The sequence below is a fragment of the Vidua macroura genome, chromosome 3 (assembly GCF_024509145.1).
Source record: "Vidua macroura isolate BioBank_ID:100142 chromosome 3, ASM2450914v1, whole genome shotgun sequence".
Classification (NCBI taxonomy): Eukaryota; Metazoa; Chordata; class Aves; order Passeriformes; family Viduidae; genus Vidua; species Vidua macroura.
The window spans coordinates 82698553-82723501 of NC_071573.1; the positions used below are offsets into that span (position 1 = coordinate 82698553).

General features: G+C 37.0%; 1 protein-coding gene across 1 annotated transcript in view; it reads left to right on the top strand.

Annotated features, from left to right (window-relative positions):
- Positions 1 to 24949, top strand: part of PHIP (pleckstrin homology domain interacting protein) — a 106349-nt gene that overhangs the window by 5131 nt on the left and 76269 nt on the right. The window contains exons 5-9 of the mRNA XM_053973009.1: positions 5979 to 6129; positions 6243 to 6341; positions 16821 to 16981; positions 21992 to 22213; positions 22772 to 22872. Coding sequence (XP_053828984.1) covers positions 5979 to 6129; positions 6243 to 6341; positions 16821 to 16981; positions 21992 to 22213; positions 22772 to 22872 — 734 coding nt within the window. The remainder of the gene's footprint in view (positions 1 to 5978; positions 6130 to 6242; positions 6342 to 16820; positions 16982 to 21991; positions 22214 to 22771; positions 22873 to 24949) is intronic.

A 24949-nucleotide genomic window follows, 5' to 3' on the forward strand; every position in this document is an offset into this window, starting at 1 on the left:
CTTTCTCTTCTCCAGCCCATAATTATTAAATGTGATTTCAAGTTTTTTACAAAACACTTTTTTGAGGCCATTCCACTGTTCTTTCTTTGTGGTGCAAACCTACGTGAAGTTACAAAGAGTATCTGTGGGACTGGGGCACTAAGTACATTGATACTGTGTTTCTTTGTTCATGTAGTAGTTCAGTCTTCTAGGCAGAATTGTGGTTACTATTTAGAAATTGTTTCTTAATAACAGATAATTAGTGGTTTATTTCTTTTTGAAAGTAAGCTTGTTCTGTAAAGATATTCAAAGAAATAGGGAGCAAAATTGAGTTGAATCAGAGAGCTGCATTATCACCTAGATTTTATTAACAGTATTTTGGGGACAGTCTATACAGTATTTTGGAAGGTGTTCCGAAAAACTTGGCACTATGGCTAAGAAAACTGAAGTATTTTGACTGTTATCCTTAGCCAGATTTTTGGTCTCATTAACAGTGTTTCTGTTGGACATATATCAACTTAAATTATCTCCTCTGAGTTCTGAAAGACGAGTGCTTCTCCTCTATAGACTATTCCCATAGTTGAGAACTTGGGTGATGTTAAAACCTCTCTGTTCAAACGATTATATTTTGATATAGGGAAACACTTGTTTGTCGTGGGTAGCACCACACATTTGTTTGTTCCACAGATAATCAAGAGAATTGGCCAAGCCAACTGTTGTGCTAGTTCTTTCAAACTGGGACTAAGAAACAATGTTGAGAGATGGGATGAAGAGGAATATTAAGTTTCTAAAGTGTAACTTTTGTTTAAAAAACCCCAAAGCCAACAAAACCCACACAATGTTATGAGCGAGTTTAAGAAAGGCAAATAGCTACAGGTAATTCAACAGTAACAGGCACAGCTGAACATCTTAGTCCATAAGGCAAAACATGCTGCCTCTGCTCACACCTTCTCATGTGGTAAGCTTGTGGCACACTGTTTATGCTAAGGCTAATCTGCTCTGGCCTCACACCTATTAAAAGCATTAAATAGTTGAAAAAATAATGTGTTCTTGGGATGGCTGGTTTCATATAGATGTATTTAATTAGAGAAAGAGTAATCTCATAGTAAAATAATAGCCATTCTGATTGAAAATGGTGGTTTAAGATCAGTATAGTTTTAGCTCAAGCAGGATTAGAAAGTATACAAGAAATAAATATGTTTTGGGGAAAATGGTTCTCCCTCCCTGTTGTTGGTTGTCCCTGTCCTGTCTCCCCAGACCACCCCCCCACCCCCCCTAAAAAAAGAAAAAAGGGAATGAGAATTCTTCAGAGAAAATTACTTACATTTCATTGCAATTCCTAATTTTAAAGTGATAATGTAGTGGCTGGTGGTGCATGGTACTCTATCAGATTGATGATCTGATATAGTACAATAATTACTGTAATTCAGTTGCATAGCAGGGCAGTTAAAGTGGGAGAGCTGCTGGTGTTAGTAAGACTGAGCTCTCACATCTTGGAATATAGGTAGCTGACTGTCGCAGGATTTGTTGTTAAATGTCCTTGTGTGGAAATGGGTTTTTCTGAAACATATTTACAGCCAACCTGGTAGTTGAACATATTGACTGCTAGCAGGGTGAGGGGGGAACTAACAATTTTTTGAGAGAATGTTTCAGTGTGCAGAGTATTTGGAACACTAGAATAAGGTCATATTTCACTCGATGTCTAAAACACTGATGGTGAATAACTGCATTATGTATTGCAAATTTAACTAAAGACTCTAGGTCAAATCACAATTCTTTTGTTTCATTCATTGTGATTCTGATGCTGAATTATGCTGCAGAGTCATGCAGAATGAAAATATAAGCACTTGGGTCTATTTCAAAGGTGATAAAGATTTGTACGTTAGTCCAGACAAGTGTGTAGCTGCATTTTGTGTATTCCTCTGCAGCTTGTTTGGAATAGATGAAGCTGGGGGGGTAGTCGGTAAAGGGAGAGGTTTGAGGGTAATGCTGTTTCTGATATTCTAGAAAATAATATTCATGCTTTAAGAGCTGAAAATTTTGTACTTGCTAACAGAGTTTAATTTATGTTACAGTAGCAGTTAAGAAGTGTTAACTTATGTGAAAAGGCTGTGAGAATAGAAGGAGGGTTTATTATTTTACCTTAAAAGCACGTCTCCTATGCATTTCTTTTGGGAGAACAAACAGAATTAGACATTGTAGTAAGTCTAATAGGGCGAGAAAGAAAAACAGCTAGAATTTCAGCAGACACTGGCAGAGAAAAAAATCCTGTGTGTTTTATGCTGTTTGACATCACAGTTTTGGCATATAATTTAAAAATTCCTGTTTGTAGAGTCCAGTTTTCGCTTTCATTTAGAGCTGTATGAATTTTAAATACTTGTACATCTGTTATTTTTTTCTTTTTGCTTTCCTTTCTCTCTTGGAATCAGAGATTGATATCAAAACAAATTTTATTCTGTTCTTTCATTCTATTAATTTCAAATTTCATTCTGTGTTGTCTTGAGCTTTTCTGTTTCCATTAAAGTTACCATTAAAACAAAAATTTATTTATTTTGTTTTGTCTCAGTAATCTGACTTGAAAGTACTCTGGACGTGGATTTTTCTGTGTTGTAGGTATATTTTTGTTGATTCTATGTTCTTTTTGCATTTTGTCAGTGCAAGAGTTGTTTTCTGGTAGGCTGCACCATGGAACAATCTGAATAATTTTAGTTTAATGTATTAAATAAACTTACCTTGTCCTGTCTTGATTTGTTGCTACCAGGTTGTGGTTATTTTTTCTGCAATGCTCATTTTTCCTTGTTTAAAAGGGAGAAATTGGGTGAATTTCTGTTACAGGTTTTTAATTAGTGACTTCCACCATAATACTCACACATACAGCACTGGAACAGACTTCCCAGAGAGACAGTCAAAGCCCCAAGCCTGTTGCTGGCTGAGACATTTGGACAGTGCCCCTAACACTGTACTTTAACTTTTGGTCAGCCCTGAAGTAGTAGTCAGGCAGTTGGCAGCAGATAAAACTTTTTTTTTTTTTTAATAAAGAAATGATGTCACCTGGAGAAAATTAATAGCTTGTTTTTAATAAGTTATTCAAGTTCCCCATTTTATTTGTTTGTAGAAGAAGAAAAAGAAAAATCAGTCCAAATAAAGATTTTAATGAAATAAGTTTTCTTATCTGCTTTTACAGAGAAATGAAACCTACCTTTTTATTTAAGTTTTGTGTGTGTATTTTAGCTTTATGGAGGAAAATGAGAGCCGAATATAGATTGTGCATGGTTCATGAAATAGCTCTATAAACTTCCTGGGACTGACAAGTGTTTCAATGGGCAATGCCACTTCTGTTTTGGCAAAGCCTGCAGCTCGCTCAGTATTGTTGAATCAGTTTGTTAATGAGCCGCTGCAAACGCTGCTTAGCAGTGAGCTATGATTACTTAGACAAATACTGTGAAGAAGCATCACACAACTACTGCATAATGTGTCATAAATAGCTCTTTTCACACAAATGGACTTAAATGAGAAGAGACTGTAGTGTGGGTGTAAGGTATATATTGAGATCTTTAATACAGATGATCAGGAACAAAACAGACAGATACCTCTTATCAAAACATTTGCTTTAAAACTGCAAGAGGAATTGAGCCTACCTAATTTCTGCTAAAATAAAAAGTGAGCACATGGCTGATGACAAATCATGAGAAATATGACTCAAGATGTCAGCTTGCTGTAGTTTTGGAATGTGTCAAAGATTATTTATTTCATTTACTTTAGATTTTGTGCATTTCTTAGGATGTGTAAAACTGTAGGGTCTTGAGCAGGATAAAATGACAACTGTATTGTGTATTTAGTTGTGTTATTTATGGTTAAACAAAAAAACTTAGTAGTTATTATTCTTTGAAAGATGAATTCAGATTCTGCAGATTTAAATTCTAGTTTCAGATGGAATAAGCAAAGAACAGTGTTTGTTAAGCTTTTGTGCTCCTTTTGATAGGAGAGAGGAGAACAAAAGCTAAGGAAATAGATCAGGGCTGTTGATGGCAAAAGTGTAGACAGCTTCATAACTTCGTATGGCTATTTAGATATTGTAGAGCTCTCATGCATGTATTTTGACTGATTGCTTCTTTAAGCAGAAAAGTGCATGTTGATTTGCTATTCTTATTAATTTTTCTTATCATAATTCTGAATTATTTTTTGCCACTCTTCTGTGTGCTGTCTGATGACATTGAATTTAGCAATTTAAAATTAACTGATCTTTATAAAGAGCTGCAATTTTATTTAAGTAAAATATAATTTTTAGTATTTTTTGAAGAACACTTTTTTCACTTGTGTGAATTTTGCAAGTTATTTAACTTTTAGGCAGCCAAATTCAGACAACTTGCAAAGCTTTCTACAAATGTAATATAATCCACAGAAGAAAAACCCCTCTTTCCAGGAAGCAGCTAAACATTTGCTTGCTGATGGGAGTAGTAAATGAATTCTTACTTTGCCTTACTTTCTGTGCAGATTTTGCTTTACTTATTCAACTGTTTTTATCTCAACCCACAAGTTTTTTCTCTTTTACCCATCTGATTTTCTCCACCATTCCACTGCAGTGAGAATGAGCAAGTGGCTGCAGAAGGCTGAGCTACTGGCCAGTGTTAGACCAAGACAGGAGAGTGAAAACTTTCCCTCCTTCACTAGGAGATCCTTGTGGTGGTGGGAATTACTGGTGTGAGCAAGGTTTTTCCAGAACCTCAGTTTCAGACATCAGCACTCTTTATGTTATCAAACTGCCTGAGTGTACATTAAATGATTGTGGTGTGTCAGCAAGATAGGAACACATTTGATGCAGAATGAGGTATATTCTGTTAATTGGGTGTAATACAGAAGCATAATTTTGCCTAAGTGTCAGTTAAGACTTCCTCTAGTTACAGAATAGCAAAACATCACAAGCTTTTTCTTCAGTATTTTGCTGGTTTTTCCCCTCTTCTGTGAAGTAAAACTGTGAAGATGTATTTCAGGCTGTATGAAAGACAAAACTACTACATGCCAAATTATATACAATAATTGGAGAAATTGGAAAAATTGAGTCTATTCTCCCTCTTAATTTATTATTTTAATTTGTTTTTGTTATAGTCTGAATTGACAATAGCTTTTGCATTTTAAAAATGCTATTTATTAACTAAAAGTCTTATGTTAGTAGGATTTTTTATTGTTGTCACATACATTTCAAAAGCATTTTCCCCCCTTGTTATTTAAGACAGTTCTCTGATCTAGAATTATGGTAGTTCAAAAGAATAAACTGTTTTTATCTGGCAGTCATTAAAGGTGGCTTGTTATCAAGTGCTGGGAAATTATGTTGCTGATAATAGGTGCTTGTTTTTGTACTGTGTAATTATGACCTGTTGCAAAAACTTGTCATGTTTATAGGGAAGACATATACCAATTTTAAAGTTGAGTTACTTAAGCCAACATTTTTGTTTAAAAGCTTTAGATGTAAAATAAATCAAGCCAGTTGTAAAGTTTCAAGGTATTTTAACTTAGGTAAATTCAGGCAGAATGTTTTTGCATTTTCTTTTACAAAGCTGTGTTATTTTTTTGGTATTTGTAATTTTTGAAAGAAGTAAATGTTCCTGTCTTTACAATCTTTGTCTCATCTTTATCTTACAGTAACTTGAATTGACCACACCACTACTTAAATGTAATATTGAATATATACTTCACATTTTTTTACTGTGGTTATAAGGGAGCTTATTAGTGTATGACCAATTGTACCTTGAAGTCAGAAAGTAGTAAATACCAACAGTTCTCTGTACAAAGTGGCATGTGTTGAATAGAATAATTAATTAGGACCAGCTGGAATGAATTATTGTGCTTAAAGGTCATTATTTCTTTTTATCCTTTAATATCCTATAGTTTTGTTACGAAGTTGTGTAGCAGTCTGGGGTGGGGGGGAAAGATTAAACCAGTAATACATCAAAAATATTGTATTCTTTCTCAAATGTTCTGTTTGCTCTTTGATGTAATAGGTGAAATACTACAGACACTTGGCACCTGACCACTTGCTTCAAATATGCCATCGACTTGGACCACTTCTAGAGCAAGAAATTCCACAGAGTGTCCCTGGAGTGCAGACATTATTAGGGGCTGGCAGACAGTCTTTGCTTCGTACAAACAAAAGTATGAACATTTCATGAGAATTTTGAGAGTTCTTGATATTTCACACCTTTCCTGTGGTTTTGCATGAAAAAGCTCATTTGCCTTTATTTTTTGGTGTGATTTTTGACAAACAGGTTGCAAACACGTTGTATGGAAGGGATCTGCTCTTGCTGCACTACATTGTGGAAGACCTCCAGAGTCCCCTGTAAATTATGGCAGCCCACCTAGTATAGGTAAGTCAATTTTATTCTGGCACTGCCATTTTAATACCTAACTTTCAGGGTGATTGATTATTATGATGGTGAGAGATAAATAGTAGTTCTGTTTATATTTGCCCTTGTTAGTGTCACATGCCTTACTTCTAGTGTTTTTATTAAGATGCTGTGTTTCTTTATTTATTGTAAAATTTTCTCTGAAGCTAATTTTGTCTTTGAAGTATGAAATTGAATAAAATGTATTTAAACAATGACTACATACAAACAAAACTCTTTCTTAAAGATATAATAAGGCTGCCAGTAGATAAATAATTGGTATTATAGGGCAGCAAGGCCTACACCTGTTGTTAGGAAAAGTCAGTCATGTAGACTGGTAATGGTTTCCTTTGGAAAAATTTGAGTCTTGTAGAAGTTATTATTTTTGGTTTCTGGTCCATTCACTAATTTTTTAGCTGTCCTTTAGCTTTCTCTGTGTGCTGTATCATGAAGGATGCATGTGCTTTCTGTATGGTTGAAAAATTGAAAGGTGAAGGTCAGAGGTATTCCAGTTTTTATTTTTAAGCTCTCACATGGTCACTGAAATGTTTGTTAGCTTTCATGTTTTAAGAACAAAGCTACACATTTGTTTAGTTGCTAGAAGGATCAAGATGTGATATTTGAGAAGACTGTTTAAGGAGCACCCTTTCTTTTTTTTTCCACGTATAGAAAAATGAGCAGTATCACTGGCATCTTTTAATCTTTCTCTATTGATGTCCACTGAAGGGAGAATGATTAAGACCAAATTGTCCATGTGGATTGCACCAGAAAAGGACTGGGTTTTTTTACTAAAATGGTAGTTGCAGATAGATGTGCAGTGTTGGATGAGAGCGGGCAGAGAATATCCAGTTGATTGGCTCTGGATCAGGTGCAGCTGCTGCTGCAAAGACAAAGGTTTCTGTCTTGGCAAAAAAAAGAGAAGACTTGCAGATACATTGGGAAACTAATATATAACAAAGTATGTGAAAAAATATATTTACATACACTATATATAGTATCACAATATAAATATGTAGGCAGACACTATTAGGAACAGAGAATTTTTTTAATGTGGCAACTTTGCCATGGCAATTCTTCAATCTCTGAACTCCTTTTGGAGGCTTTTGGTAGCTTCTAAGTTTTTAATGAATTTAAATAGATATGCATATATAAAATGTAAAATCAAGAGAGGTTAATTTGGGCTGTTTGTATTTTTTCATCAGTTGAAGGAACTCAAAATCAAATCTCAAAATACACACCATTACACTTAATCCAGAGAATTATAGTTCTCTTCCAACAGCTGAAGCAGAACCATGCTATAGCTAAGCTCTCAGGTTCAGCACAGCCAATTTTGACTTGGTAGATTGCAGAATGTTTAGTGTCCTAGTAGCATTTCCATTTGAAAGCACAAGTTACATGCTTTCCATGATATTTCTGTAGATGCTTGGACTGTAGGATGATAATGTGGTTTTGCTTGCTGTTTAGAGTTGAGCTTTAGAACTCCTCAGCTGGTATGTGTATTGATCAGAAGTGCTTCACTTGAAATCTAATGTAGTACCTGCATCATTCAATGTGGCTTTGTTTAGAGCCTCTAGTTTTGTATTCACTTAGAGGGCATTTTCTGTGTTGTGCTCTAGGTATGTAGGAGAAAATGCTTGTTTCTGGTTGGAAAATTCCCTTCTTGAGTGGTTGTGCAATAGCTTGATGATAATAATCTTGGGAAATCTTGGGCTATTTTTTGCAAGGTGACTGTAGGACTGAGCTTTTTAATAGCTAAGATTTCTTTAGTGGTTGCTTAGCTTTTCTTGTGAAGAACTTTTAAAACATGTTGGAGGAATCAGAATGATTGAGGACTGTTTTACGTTGTACTGTAGCTTACAGTGTATGGTAGCTGGTGCACACTTTTTAAAGGGAAAAAGATCAGTGTGTGAGATCCATGGTAGCTGAAGTTCAAAGAAGGCTGTAGAGCTGCTGTGGTAGTGAAATAAAATGTTAAGAAAAATAACTTTCAGACTCTTTTTAGAGAAGAACAAGTCAGGCTTTCTAAATAAATGTTATTTTTATTGAACCTTTTGCAGAGCACTGAATGTTTGCAAAATTACAGTTATTTCAAATACCACTTTTTTCATGACCAGTAATTTCCTTTTCCAAACATTCATATAAGTGCTGGTAACTGAATGGTTTCAACTGTGAAGTGTATTTGGATTTTTCGGATATTTGGTTCAGAGCTGTATGCTAAAGCATTTACTTTTGATGTATCTTATTCTATCTACTCTGAACTCTCAATGAAACAAGGAACTTGAATAGCACTTCTTTTATAAATTGAATTAGAATTTTTTTTCCTGTTTCCTTAAATAACTTCCAGTTTTCCCCTGGGAAGACTACATTCTATGTAAAAAAAAAAAAAAAAAAAAAAAAAAAAGTTAAAACCTATTATTCTTCAGGCTGTATGTATTTCAGTTAGATAATATACTAATGTTTGAGGAACAGGAACAAAGACACTGAAATTCTTCTGTGTTGTCCAGGAAAACTTAACTTACATTTCAGTGAATGCACAAAGTTGTTAATTTATTTTGTAGCCTGATGAATTAATGCTGGTATGATGCTGATGGAGTATTATTTAGAATTATTTTTGTGTATATTATACCACCTGCCTTGTAGGTAGCTGGCTTATGCCAATTAAAATAGATCTGTACAAATACATATTTCCCCTGAAAACTACAGAGTATCTGTAGAACATGATGAAAATAAAACTTGAATATCGAATAGTCTTTGTCCAATTGGGCTCTCTTGTGCAATATAGCTTATAAAAAAGTTGCTGAAGTGCTTAATAAAGAGCAAAAGCAGCTAAATCATATGCTAATTTGTTTTGTTGAAGGTCTCATTTTTGTGGATGCAGAAAAAGAGCTCTTTTTCAGTAATATTTGGGAGCTGCTGAAAAAGGAATGAAACTAAGCATAAATCTTTGAGAGCTTTAAGCTCAGCACTCTCAGGAAAGCTGACCACTTGGGTGTGAGGATCTGAATGAGACTGGCTCTTTGCCCCAGACAAAGATGATTTTTTTTTCCTGACCAGCAAAAATATCTGTCTTCCAAAACCAGTATTTCACAGTTTTGCAGACTAATCAATCTCAAGAAAAGTTCTGAAGCATTTTACACTTTTTTCAGTATGTTTATTAAGTGGTACTGGTGTTTTGGCTGTAAAGAGAATGCCAGGTTCTGAAAGCAGTGTAAATGTCTATTTTTAGAAATACAGTAAATACTTCAGGCCTAAAAACTAGCTTGCCAGTACTTTGTGCAACTATATTATTCTGTTAACTATAGGAAGAAAATAAAGGAAAAGACTGCATTTCTATTAAAAGATCTGTGTAAAAGTAATATCTTGTTGTACATGTTTAGTCAAGTCTAGAGTGAATTATACTAAAATAAATCACTTGTTAGTGTGCAAGAATAAATAAGCGGTAGAAGTCATGGAACTTTGAGTAAAGTACCAATGGAATTATATAGTGAAAGCAAGTGGGGTATTACTGAAGTCAGGGAAGTGTGGAAGATTGTGTAGCTTTCATTTGTTTTTGCTTTCTGCCTCTTGAAGTATCTCACCTCCTACCACTCTGAATTGGGACGGGTTGGCAGTTGCTTTCATCAAGCAAATGAATATTGTATGTGAAGTTTGAGGTGTGTATAGAATTTGGTGTTTTCAGAAATCCTCCAGTTAGGAGTTGATATTCTTTTACCTTCATGATTTGACCAGAGACAAGTTTTGGCTTGATAACATAGCAAGCTTAATCGTTTTACTTGGTTGACAATCATGTCTGAGTCAGGAGACTTGGAATACTGTATAGAGTTCGAAAGCTGAACAGAGGAATGGTAGGAAGTTAGAAGCCAGCTCAAGCTGGTTTTTTTTTTGTGGTTTTTTTTTTTTTTGTGGTTTTTTTTTTTTCTTTTTTTTTTTGTTTTGGGTTTTTTTTTTGTTTTTTGTTTTTTGTCTTGGAAGTCTTTGAAGAAAGAAGGAAAAAAAACTTTCAACAGCACCAAACTGAATGCTTGATACATTTCAATCTTACAGTCTTGGAGAGTGAAAGGAGTTGTCTAGCAGTCTCTACTATTATTTTTAACAGCTCTGAATTCTGTGGTATTCATTAGAGGCCTGTCTAGCCGCTTAAGTTAATGAAACTTGATTCATTAAGGGTAAGAGTTGTAAGTGAATTATATCCTTTAGGTATCCTTCCAGGATTCTTCTGAATCTGGTTCTATTTTTGTATGTCTGGAAGGGGAATGAAGTTGGATTCTGGTTTTCAGAACAGAACTTCCATTAGTTAAATATAACTCCAGAAAGGAAGACTGTGAAAGATTGTGTATGGATTTTAAAAATATTTTGAAATATTTAAAAAATATTTTAAAAACCCATATGTGGTACAAAACTAAATTTGATTTATCACAGGCTAGTGGATAAGGCAGATTACTATCCCCCATCTTTAAGGCATATTCCATATTCAGGGATAAGACCATGTAAATAAGGAGATAGAATGGATCACTTTGGTAAAATTAGAAAGCAGAAAGAAAGCCAAGTGGAAAAAAAAAAGATGGCTAATACTGCCATATCTTTCAGACCCCCAAATTTATCATCCTTTTAACAGATTTCTGTTTTTCTTTGAGCTGCCTGTTCTATTTGGGATGCGAATGAGTTAGAGAAGTTCTGAAACTTTGGAGGCATTAATTTGATGCCTGTTGCATGCCTTTTGAGTGGGAGAAAATCTATACTCTTGTAAGTTCCACTGAAAACTCCCACCACTTCACTTCCATCAGTTTTGTTTGATTTTTACATTGTTCCACAGGATGCCAAACAAATAAGATGTTTTTGATGCTTTGAGATGTGTGGTTTTGAGATAAAGATTGTTGTCAGCAGTGAATTGTGACAGCAGAAGCAATATTTTAAAAAACAAAGTTACATTTTAGATTCCTGAGTGGCCCTTATGAAAAAAAAAAGAATTTAAACTCTTACATTTAGAGCCTTTAGGTCAAGAATGGCAGGTTTTTTTCTCTACCCCACTTGCTTTTTTAAATTCTAGAGATTAAAGATTCTGAGCAATATTTTCCCCTTCTTTCAAAGGAGGGTTAGACCAGATGATTTTTAGAGGTCCTTTCCAACTTCAACCATTCTGTGATTTTGCAGTAACGGAAGTTGGAGTTCTTCTGGCAATAAATCTGGTGAGGGATATGAATCAACACATGAAGAGTTTTTCAGGTCTACCAGCAGTAGGAGGAGCAGTAGTCCTGCTGCTGAATGGGGCAGGGGACCTGAAGCAGGATGAGAAGGAGACTTTATAGAACTAAAGGTGGGTCCTCCTCATCTCAGTCCCTGGGCAAGTGATGAAGCAAATATTTCTGGAGGTCATGGTAGGAAAAGACAGGTACATGGTTAAGAGTTGTTGGAATTGATCTGTGAAGGAGAAATCATGCCTGACTAGCCCAATAGCCTTTTAAAGGAGATGAGGGGCTTGGAGATTAGGGAATAATATTGAATGTTATTTATCCGGAGTTCAGCAAGGCTTTCTGAACAGACTTCCATAACATTCTCAATGACAAACTGAAAAGATATGACAGAACTGCTGGGATCAAAGGGCTGTGATCAGCAGAGTGAATTCCAGTGACTGGCACAAGAGCCAGTCACTAATGGTGTACTCCAGAGGTTGGTGCAAGAGCAAGTATTGTTCAACATCTACGTTAGTAACTTGGATGATGGAACAAAAAGTTTGTCAAACAGCTGAAATCCAGGAGTAGTGAATGATTGAGGAGGGTGGAGAATTGGGTCAACAAGAATCTAATGAAGTTTCACAAAGAGAAGAGCAAAGGTCCTGCCCCTGGGGAGGAATAACTTCATGTACCAGTGGATCATGGGGGTTGACTGCTGGAATGCAGCTGTGGAGAAAACTACTTGGCTGTCCTGTTGCTGAGCGTGTCAGACACAATGTGACCTTGCACACAAAACCCAAGCAGCATCCTGGGTTGCTGGAGGCAATGCATTGCCATTAGGTTGTGGGTGTTCTTTCCCCTCTACTCAGTGCAAATAAGATCACACCTGGAGTGCTGGATCCAGCTCCTCAGAAAAAGACCTACATGGAGAGCCTGTTAACTGGTAAACATAGCTGTTAACTGGTCTCTCAAAGGACCAGAAAGATGATGAAGAAATTGAGGTCTCTGTTATACAGGGAGGAGCCAAGAGACCTGGACTTGTTTAGCCTTGAATAGAGAAAGCATGGCATGGGCAGGATGGTAGTGGTGGTATCAATGGTTATAAATACTTGAATTGGAGCATGTGAGGAAGATGAAGCCAGGCTCTTCTCATTGGTGCTTCCTGACATGACGGAGGTCATGAACCAAAACTGAAATAGAGGAACTTCAATTTAAGCATAAGAAAACAGCTTTGGGGGTGATGAGATCTCTGGCACAGGTTGCTCAGAGAGATTGTTAAGTCTCCATCCTTGGAGACTCAAACTGGACACTGGATGCAGCACTGAGCAACCTGCTCTAGCTGACCCTACTGGTGCAGGGGGCTTGGAATAGATGACCTCTATATAGGTTCCTTCCCACCTCAGCCATTCAGTGGCTGGGTGGTAGTAGACCATGTCAGTCTTTGAGGCTGGTCATGTTATAAAAATATAAGCCGAGTTACTAAAAACTAGAAGCCACTTAATTTCATTTGGAACCAGTTAGTGAACAATTGTTAGCAACTTAAAATGATAGAATTTGTGAAAAAGTTTCAAAATGTCAACAAATTCACAGCTTTCTCAGACACTGGCTTTCACTGATTATTAAGTATGAAGGGTTCTGATTTTGAAACCTGAATATTATTTGGGAGGAAGTGGTAGTTTATCATACTGTGTTGTGCAACAACCACATAGTAGCATCTGTTTTTTTAATCTCTTTTCTATTTTATTTATTTATTTTTTAAAAAGGACCTTCTGTGTAAGTAGAAGATGGGAATGTAAAACTAAGGTAGTGTCAATTTCCTTGGTCAGCCAGGCATTGGATAGTTTTTTCAATGCACTGTCCATTTCACAATGCCCTTCCAGCCAAGGAGCATGCAATCTCTATTCTGTTGTTTTCTTCTTTACAACCCTTCCCTTTTAGGTGGTTGACTCACTGTAAGGCCCAACCAGCGTTCTCTAATGCATCCTGGGATAAAGTGTAATCTTCCTTCACTCCCTTATGCAGTGGCTCCCACTGCAACCATTTAACTACTTATACCTTATCATTCTTCCTGTGATTAACAGCTTTGTTCATACTCCCTCATTTGTGTGAGGCCAAGCAAAGACAGAGAAGTGCTAATACAGCTAAAACGAGAGAGATTAGACTTGCTGTCACAGAGTTCTAAATTCATTGTTTTCCAAATGCATTAAAATCTAGCTAAATAGCATAGAGACTTGACAAGTGTTGATGTAACAATTGTTATAAAACCAAGGGCCTATAATTTGTGCAAAGGCATTATTATGAACAGTGGGTAACCCTTCTCATCTTGGATTGGACAAGACAAATCAATTTTATTGTTTGAATGCAGGAATTTTTCACACAGGTATTTTTGATTTTTACCTGTAGTCTGGAGGGGAGAAAAAAGCTAATGTGCTAGCAAAGATTGCAGGTGTTTGGAAAAAATAGTGTGAATTGGTCAGAGAAATGAGGATAGATTCTTGGCACTTGGCAAAGTTGATAAGAGTAAATAGAAAGGTAGTTAAAAGAAAGGGATATTGAAAAACAGTGGTAGATGTGAGAATTCCATTTTAAATAACCAGAAGATACCCCCCACTTGGGGAAGTCTTAAAAGTTATGTGCTTATGGATAGTGTTTAGACTTGTGGGAAATTGATTCTTCCCCTCCCCTCTGCTAATTGCATGGACTTGGTAAAAAAGATTCTTCCCAGAGAATGTAAGTTCATGATACTGTGGAGGTTCTTTTCATGTCAAATTGTTTTTTAATTCACTTAGTTTTATTTTTAACCAGTTTTTTTTGGCATGTTTTAAGTTTGGATTAAGGCTAAAGAGTAAGATGGATTCCAGTATTGATTCCAGTGTCACAGTGTTCTCTTTTATATCCTCAGGTATGTTGATAGTGAACAAGGGGTGTTTCACCTGCTGAGTTTCCCAGGGATATGTGAACTAGTAGTAAGTTGCCCATTGGTGATTGGCATCAGCGAGACCATTCTTAGAAATACTGGCTTGTGTTCTGCTAAGATTATCTTCTCCAGTGTTACCGAAAATCCCCCAAAACCAAACTCACTTCCATAAACCCCCTCAAGCTTGAAGCTGATCTCAAGTACTTCAGAAGTTTTTTATAATTTCAGGTGTATATTAAAAATTGTATTCTTATGTAAAGTAATCTGTTGTTTTATCCTAAAGTCCCCCTGCAGTTTTTTTTTATTGACACATCTCTGCCAATTAAAATTTTAGTTAAGTTTTTTTCAGTTTTTGTGAGCTATTGTTAAGGCATTGAGATATCCATAAACCATATCCATCTTACATTAAAAGTAGACAAAAGGTAATTTCTGTGTAGGTTGGGATTATGGTTGTTGGGACACAGACCTTTATTCTCTTTGTGTGTGTGCACTTGTTTGGTTTCTTTTTTTTTTTTGTGTATGTGTTTTTTTTGTTGAGGGTTTTTTGTTTTAAACATAGGATGATTTGTGAGATACCAAAACTAGATTTATCTTGTGCCTGAACTAATCTTGGTTTCCTGCTGTTCTGCAGTATACTGCTGGCAAGGGAAAAGTTTGTCATAAAGCAAATGCAACCGCATCTTTTTCTGAGGCTAATGGACTAGGCACTTGGCTATAACACAAGAAGCTTGTGGTTCTTACAAAGTTGCTACAATCCCACTGCAAAAATTGGCATATCTGATGTAGTTTGACCTGTGCTGGCTTTTGAACCACTGTTACCTTGGTCTGGGCCAAACCTGAGTGGTCCAAGAGGTTTATAGCTCTTTTGCAGTTGATACTATGGAGCAAGTTGTCCATGAGCCAGCAGTGCCCTTGTGGCAAAAAAGACCAGTGGTTTCCAGGTATGCCTTAGGAAGACCATTTCCAGCAGGTCAAGGGAAGTGATCTACTCAACCTTGATGAGGTCAGTCTGGAGTGCTGTGTCCAGTTCTGGGCTCCTCAGCATAAGAGAGACATGGAGGTCTTGGAGTGGGTCCAGTGGAGGGCTATGAGGATGATTAAGGGACTGAAGTGTCTCTGAGATAAATATGAGAGAGACAGCTGGGCCTGCTCATCCTTGAAAAGCAACAACTTAGAGGTGTTCGTATCAGAAGGGAGGGTGCCAAGAGAAAGAAGCCAGACTCTTCTCAGTGCTGCTGAGCAATAGAACAAGAGGGATCCGGCAGAAACTGATGCACAGAAAATTCCACCTGAATATGAGGAAGAACTTCTTCCCTGTATGGGTGACCATGCACTGGAACAGGTTGCCCGGAGAGGTTGTGGAGTCTCCCTCACTGGAGACATTCAAGAAGTGTCTAGGTGCAGTCCTGTGCCACCTGCTCTAGGATGATGCTGCTTGGGCAGAGAGGTTAGATTGGATGACTGCCTGTGGTCCCTTCCAAATTTCTTTAAGTCGTCCAGCACCATTCACACAAATGTTACATTACCTGCCTTGTATGTATGTATGTTATATTACCTGCCTTCTGTAGATTATAAAATGTATCACCACTGCCATTCTTTGGTCTGATAAGGATATGGAGTGTGACTAATGTTTATGTATCTATGCAGAGAAGTATTATACTTTGTTGCTTTGTTATTCCATGAATAGCAGTTTGAAATTAATTTCAGTGAGCTTAATTTTCTTCACTGACATTCTTGATGGAAGATTTCCATTTTGTTAAACTGAATTCTTGCTCTTGGAACTTGTTGGCTTTTAAACTTGAAAAATATCACCAAGTTCTTTGAAACAAAGTTTTATTAGTCAAAACCAGAAACTTCTGTAAGTTTTGGTGAATTCGTTTGTATATTTGTTTGGTGGTTTTGTGTGTGTTTGTTTAGCTGTAGTGGGTAACAGGATTCTTAAAAAATGAATGCTCTTACAAGTGATGGGTAAATGTTTGAGCAGACCTCAAGAAACAGTTTGCCTTGGAGAAGATTTGAATGTGCGCTGACCTTCAGTTAAGAGCTATGTGGAAGCTTTTACACTTTTTACATTTGAGGTAGATTATTCCTTCATGGAAGTTGCCTCAGTGCTCCTGAATTTGGGTACTTAAAGTTGGAAGTTATATTGCATCTTTGTACTATGCCTTGCAGTTCAATACTTTTTCCATGTCTGTCATAGGCTACTTTTGTATGTATTTTTCTCTAACTAGGGCAAAATGGGAATTACTATAGTAAGCTGTTCATATGCGCAGGTGGTCCAGTGTTAAAATAAATTTTCCATCCTTGTCAAGTATTTTAGTTTATGAATGCAATATAAATGTGTCTCTTCATTTTTCTTTACCCATTTGGTAGTGGATACCCTGTTTTCAAGAAAACTAAATGGAAAATACAGACTTGAACGCCTTGTTCCAACTGCAGTCTATCAACATATGAAGATGCACAAGCGAATTTTAGGACATTTATCTTCTGTATACTGCGTAACTTTTGATCGGACTGGCAGGCGAATATTTACTGTGAGTACAAAATCTTTACTTTTGTACTTTGTTTATTTATTTCTTCATTTTTAAGTACATGTAATATGTCACCTAATTATTTCCAAAACCTGAATATAGGATAGATACACTGATTATGAATGAAAAGCAGAATAAGTCCTTTACTGCTGTTCCTCTCATATTTGCTTTTTTAATAGCCATGCTGGTTTACACACAAAAATAGGTTTGGCATATGTATCTGAACACTAGAGATGCGATGGTGGGTGCTGATCTGTGTAGTTCATTGAGAAAACTTCATTTTTAGTGGAAAGGATTTACCTGTATAGGTTCTTTCTTCTGGCTTTGTTTTCTCTAGCAAAAATATAAGCAAAACAAGGAACTGCCACTACAGAATTAAATTAGGAAGTCAGAGAGAGAACAATCACATGATGTGTTGTAACAAATGTTGATTCACAACAAATTGTCTATGAGATCCTAGGAACTTTTTTAAGTACTAGTGTTTTTAGTATTTTTAACTATTTGCTTTTTTTTGTTGTTGTTAAGTCATAAATACTAGACAGATGTCTGAAATCAGTACTGAAATTGCAGGTTTCTGAAGGGATGGGATTTATAAAACCACAGCGTGCTATTTAGATTTCTTGGTAAGCAGTCAGTTTCAGTAGAGACAAAGATTTCATAAACACACTTCATGCCAGTCCAGGATGCTTTGGCTGCATTTATTGCCTTCCTACAAACACTGGATGTAATTGATACCTGTGTGGATTCAGGAGCTTGATTGTGTCCTTTTAACCTCATGTCAGATAGCTTGAACAATGCTGATAGAAGTACAGTTCAGGTTTCCTATTTTGCCTTGCAGTCCTAACTTCTAAAATTCTTTCAAGGCAGTTGTAAATATGATTCTCCCTTTTGGCCACGTATAACTTGCTTTGTCCCATGGGGAAATGTGTGGTTGAAGGAATGGGACACCTTGCAGTGTTCCTAGCAGGTCTATTTATTTGTTCACTTCAGGCATAGAAGAGACTCATTTTCATATTTATTTTGTTTTTGTCAGCAAGCTAAATCAAAGGCATTAAAATCTTATGTCCTGTGGTTTATACCTGATTTACTTGCCAGGAAATGGGCTCTGTGTAGTGGGTTTATTCTGTATATGACAGGGCAGAATACATTAAAGATTTTATGAGAGAATTCTCTTGACTGTGACAGCAGTTTTTTTTCGAAGAGAGAAGTAGAACAACCTGAAATAAAATGGGAGATGGAGAGGGGCAGTATGTTTCTGCAACCCCAGAGTTTTGCTGGCATTCCTTTGCTGACTAGTGTCCTGGTCTAATTGCTTTAAAGAAAGTTCGCAGTTTAGATCATGATTACTTCAGGAGTTAAATAAAGTGGCCATAGATATTAATTGTGGTTGCTGAATTTTCATTTTGGAGGACCTAGGACTGAACTTCTTATCTCTACACTTTTAGGTAAATCCAGTGTTCTTCGTGTAGATGTTGAAGTGGTTGTTGGCAAATGGTTGTATTCCATATTTCAGTAAAATCCAAGTTGCTCTACCTGGCCTCATAGTCAGTGGGTAAAAAGTCATGAACTGTTTGTTGTAATTGCATCTGTATAATGAAATGGTGCCAGTTCTTTTCAACCTAGACCACTGCAACTACTAAAATCTCTAGTGTGGTGTGTAAGTTTGCATGCATCAGTAGAGAATTGTTCTTGCCTTACATTTTTACTCCACAACCTTCAGTGTGATGTTAGTTAGATGAGTTGTTTTAGATTTGTAATTGGTTCTGGAAACTTCATCATAATTGTTTCCTGTTCCACCTGACATCTGAAGGATTGAAAGCCTCTAAACTCAAGCTTTGTTCATGTTGTGTTTCAAATTAAAAGGAAAAGAAGGTGTTCTCAGCACATTTTTGAGTCATAGTCATCTGGGAGATGTTGTCCTTGCTAGAAAGACATTACTTCTATTTTGCCTGAAGACAGTGGAAATGGGAGAGTATATGTTTTTCCTTACTAGCTTAGTTGGTGTTTATTGTGTTCACATAGCAAGGTTGTGGTGCTGGGGGGGCTTCTGTGAGACATTGCTGGAAGCTTGCTCCATGTCCAGCAGAGCCAATACCAGCTGGCTCCAAGACAGACCCACTGCTGGCCAAGGCTCAGCACATCAGTGATGGTGGTAGTGCCACTGGGATAATGTATTTAAGAAGGAGGAGAAAAATCCCAGGATGGCTGCAGCTGGGAGAGAGGAGTGAAACACGTGAGAGAAACAGCCCTGCAGACTCTATCATGAATGAAGAAGGAAGAGGAGGAGGTGTTTCAGGTGCTGGAATAGAGATTCCCAGCAACCTGTGGGCAAGACTGTGGTGAAGAACTGCCCCTCTGCAGCCTGTAGAAACTTTGTATTCTGGATCTACTGAAAAGTGTGACTTGCAGAACCCATGCAGGTTAATAGAAACAAATACTGTCTTCTCTAGTTCCTGCACTACTTAAATTTCTGACTGCAAAAACCTTCTTTTCTCCCTACCTTTATTTTCCTGTCTCTGCTGAGATTATTCTTTCTAGGGAATAATAAACAGCATTGTGCAATAGTCTGTGTAAGATTTCCAACCCAAGATTAATTTGTGTGTTGCTTGGCAGTTTCACTTCATCCCACAAGTGTGTGTAATGGTAGGAAAATGAACCAATTTTACTCCATACCTTGGTAATGCAGTCATCAATTCTCTCTAGGTGCTGAAGTTGTTTTAGGATTCACTTTTGGCAGATGCTGTTTAATAGGTATGTAATTTGCAACAGTTGTGGATATAACCTTGGAAACATGAGCTGTGGTGTAAGCCAAATGCCCTTGCTAGTAGTATTGCAGCAGTATTTTAAGAGTTGTGGATTGTCCCATTCAGATCAGATAGTAAGACATGAATTTTGAACTCTAATATTGATGTCTTGCCAAGGTGCTACAGAATTTACAATTTTACCTTAGTTTTTTTCTCTTCTGTTTTCCTTTGCCCCTGCCCCCCCCCCGCAGTGGAGATGTACAACACATGCCTCTATAGTGACACTATAGCCAGCTGGCAGGGAACAGGCCGGATTTATGCTGCTCTTCTTTCCTTGGTTTGCTGTTACTAAAAAGACCTCTGGGGACCCTTCAGGTGGTGTTAGGTGCCACAAGTATTTTTTTTTTTCCTTGCTGACCATTTTACATCTTTGTGACTGATTTCTGCCTTTTCTAATGTTTGGTAGTTCTGGGTCTGCCATTCCCTCCTCCTGCTTTCAGGTCTCTCTTGAGTGGTGAGGCTCTTATTTGCAGTTTTACACACCAGCAAGCACACATACCCTTCTGTCTCAGCTTCTTGGGTTTTTTTGGTTGTGACTGCATTTTGAGAAGAATATGCAAGATTCTTTGTACTCTAGTCTCATAATGATAACAGACCCGCGTGAGTAGATACTATCTTTCAGATCATTGTAACATCCTTACTGACAAACTGATGATGTACAGGTTAGATGTGTGGACTATGAGACTGTCAGTTTAGGGCATTTTCAGGTTTGAAGGGTTGTGATTAGCAGTACAAGGTCCAGCTGGAGGCCAGTCACTAGTGGTGTACCACAGAGTTTGGTACTGAGACCAGTACTCTCTCAGGCTTCATTTAAAGACCTGGGTGACAGAATAAGATGGTGCCTTCAGTAGATGCCCAGAAGATAACAAAATCTGAGTGGTGGATACAGCATCATGTTCTAGCTGACCCTATTTGATCAGGGAGTTTGGACTAGACCAAAGTATCTTCTCACCTCAGCAATTCTGTGATTCTGTCCTCTGCTCATTGCTGTAACTCAGACTCTGGTTGTGTTCCCTGGTCTGGCACTGTGGCAGTCTAGCAGTTAAAAGAGGCAAATGTGTTCCACAGAATCTCAACATGGAAGTTTTGTGCATAGGTAGAAATAGTATAGGCTGTATCATTGCTCTTCTCACCCAAGAGGCTAAAAATATAATTATGAACAAGCTTCTGTAACTATTTCCTTTGCCTAGGAGACGTGGTTCTATTTTATAAAAGGTAGATGATGGGATTGCCATGCCTTCTGCTGTCTTTAAAGTGTAATTGCTAGATTACAGAGGCAGATATGCAGAAGCACTGTAAGTAGATGGAATAGGAAAAACTGGTGAAATTTTATAAGGGTGGTGTCACATTGTAACTTGTAGCACGTGTGTGTCCAGTAGATCAGTGCTCTGAATGTTAAAACCCAACTTTGTATTCCTTCTGAACCTAAGTAATTGAATTAAATGTTTACAATAAACATTGTCTGCCAGTGTGTGTGTGCAGTGTTCAAATGTCATGGTATTGAGCCGTGGTGCGGTGCAGATGCTCAGACTTTCAGGAAGGCACAGAAATGCAATAAAAAAATGAAGGAATGAGTTCCAAATTTTTGTTAGGGCTGGGAATTTGTTGTATACAGGCAAGTAGCTGTTAGAATTGTGTGGGAAGACCAGCAAAACCTGAGTTAAGTATGAATATGTAGATGAAACCTCTTGAGTTTGTTGAGAAAGAATGGTCATTTTGATGTTCATGTAAATGTGAATATTTAAGCATGTTTGTACTAGTTTGACCTAATAATAGAATAGCTGTTCATACATGCCCTTTACCTAACTTGTGGTAAGTATGATGATGAAACTAGGAAGATAAGGAACATATGTGCGTATAAATGATAGACTGTACCAGTTTATAATTCACTTTCACATTTAATATAAATCTTTATTTTAATGCATTGCAACGGCTATCTTCAGTTTGTGCTGGATTTTTGGAAAAATATTTTACTGGAGCATAAACCAACTTGCTGTAGGATTTGTGATTTGTATTATAAATGCATCATGATTTGTATATACTGTTGAGAATCAATGTAAACTTGTGTTTTAAATGCAGTGTGGAAAACTGTTAAAAGCAGGGGTGGGAGTATCTGCAAGTCACTAATTCTGTTTTCCACTTCACTGTGCTAACTCTAGCATCAAAACAGCCAATGGTATGGTTGAAATTATTTCTACCTTCCTTCTAGGGGTCAGATGATTGCCTTGTAAAAATCTGGGCAACCGATGATGGCAGGTTGTTGGCTACCCTGAGAGGGCATGCAGCTGAAATATCTGATATGGCAGTAAACTATGAAAACACCATGATAGCTGCTGGAAGCTGTGACAAAATGATCCGAGTTTGGTGCCTTCGAACTTGCGCACCCTTAGCAGTCCTGCAGGGCCACAGTGCATCTATAACATCATTGCAGGTAGGTTTTTACTTTGCAAAAGTGAGTCATGAGAAAGTTCAGTGGAATAAAAATGCATGCCTGGCAAGTAAGCTTGAAGTGAGAAGGAATTTTCATGGTATGCATTGGAAAAAACACATGTTTATTGTCAAAATGCCTGACCTTTGAAGAATCCCAGACATAATCCTTGTTCAAAAAAATTGCATGACACATGTGGGCAGTTCTGTTTTGAAGTACCATTCCTTTGCAGGCTGTGATTCTGAGCACAGGTGCATTGAGTAAAAACTGCAGTCCCTGGGAGCACTTTGGTTTTTGTTTAGAGTTACATGCTATTGTGCAACTTGGGTGGTGGGGAGGGAGGAGGAACCTGGAGTGCTTTGGCAAGTAACCCAGAAGGGTTGTTCTGGAGGGAGTGACAGAGCAACATTTTGTTATTTTGGTTTTCATTCCAATCAGTTTCCCTTAAGTATGGTTTGATGCTTGAATTTTATTTTTTTTGAGATGAATTATGGAACTCCTTAGCACATCTGGAAGAGATTAACAGGAAAACTTTTCTTTTTTTCTTCCTCCTTTTCCCAGTTCTCCCCACTATGCAGTGGCTCAAAGAGATACTTATCTTCAACCGGGGCAGATGGAACTATATGCTTTTGGCTGTGGGATGCTGGCACCCTTAAAATAAAGTTAGTTGCTATTTTATTTATTAGTACTTCTGTTTATGTAATTAAGAATGATGTACAAATATGGAGAAAAATGTGACTAAACAAGCTTGTAATTGACTACTTCAGTATGTGATTGTTGGGTATGATCTATTTCTGATGTAGCTATAGCTTGCTTGCTTATCTCTTAAAAACTAAGTTGATAATACAACATTTTGTGGAGTGATAATGTATATCTGTTAATTTAGAAAATGAGTCTACTGTTGAGGTTTTTTGTTTAATATAATGTCTAAGTTGGCACTCCATTACTTGCATAGGTACTTTTCTAGTTGTTTGCGTCTTAACTATTTTGATGTTCCCTGGATGTTTTGTCTCTTTTGGTACTCTAAATGAAGCTGTGTCTCACCTTCTTACTCCTCTGTTGCTAGTGCATGCTGTAATCAAATTAAGACTCCCCTTTTTACTGAGGACAGGAGAAGATAGCTTACATGCTTATTTTTGTGTGAGGGAAAGGAGTTGCCACCACATTATTTTTTCTTAACGCTTCCTAAGTCTGAGCTCTTATTGACAAGATGAAATTTTAGTCTCTCTGATTGGTAAATCTTTTGAGCCCACATGTTTTTTTCTTTTATCTTTCTCTTTTCTTTCTTTTCTTCTCCTTTTCCTAAGTAAAGTTTTAGTCTATGGAATTTATTTTTGAAACTAATTCTGTCATTAGAAAATAGTGAATCCTTGAGAGTTAGGTAGATTATAATATATAAGCTGGGAGATGGATATTTTACGATTATGGAAGTTTGAATGAATCATGGAGTTGGATGAGATTTGTCTTGAGATAAAACTTAGGGAGAAAATTGGTACTGGTTATGGTAGGGGATTCTCCCATGGTGATATATAATAGCAGAATAAAAATTGTTAGTGATGTGCTCAATAAATATTAAAAGAATAGAAGATATTTGAGGAATGCTTTCATGTAGAAGTCATTTCAACAGATGTGATTAGACAGGGGCATAGAGAAAACAGATCAGTTGAGATGTCTTGTGCAGCACAGCAAGGAAGTGGTTTGGTAACCAAAGTCATGCCAGTGACTCTGTTGCTTAACAACAGAGTGCAGATTAAATTTTGAGACTGGAATTTTTCTACTGCTCTTACCTTCTGTTTTGCAAATACTTCTTATGTTGTGTTTGAGAAGGGAGAGGAAATCATTAAGCTGTGTTTCTTCAGTGTGGAAAAAACCGAATACATGAAGATGAGTAATGTACAGTCGTGAGTGTGTTGAAGAGGGAATATAATGAGGAATTGCTTGTGGGTCCTTTTGGTTCTAGAAGGTATCAAATGAAAGTATCCATTTTCAAACTAAATTGGTTCTTTACAAAACATGCAACTGAGTTACAAAACTCCTTGCCTCAGGGTATTATGCATTATATGGAGATATTTAAAGGCATCACTGTGTGCTTTTTCTTCTTTTAAGTCTTTTTTTAAGCTTAGTAGAGCTGTAATGTATTTCAAGTAATTGATGCTTTTTAATCCAAACTAAAACTTGATAAAAATGTCTAAATAAGAAAAAGGTATGTCTTGGGACTGGAGTACAACTCTATGCTGTTTGTCATATCAAAATTGTTGGACACACAAGTCTTAATTTCCTGAATTGAACAGTATACTAGTTTAGGGAAATTGTTAGGGGAAGTTTTACTCAATGTGCTAAACTGTAAACTTTTCTAACTGTGGTTATCATGATTATTCCAGTAAACCAAAAAAAAATTTTACTGGGAAACTTGCAATCCAGTGTAATTTTCCACAAGAAGGCTGCATTACATGGCCAGTGCAGCTCAGCAATGGGTGTATATTGTCATAACAGTTTTCAGTGAGGTGATTGCACTTCTCACACACTTGGATGTGGTTCTCCTTCCAGAACTGCAGAAGTGTGGCAGGTTCCCTCTACATCCATTCAGTTATGTGCTGGGGGAAAAGCAAGTACTAGCAATATAAGAGCATCCAGGGAAAGAAAGATGCCTGTTAATTTTTGTCATAAGGCCTCTTTTGAAGTTACATTAAAAAATATGACGTGTAGGCCATCTGGAAGAGAGTATCACTGGTAAGGTGG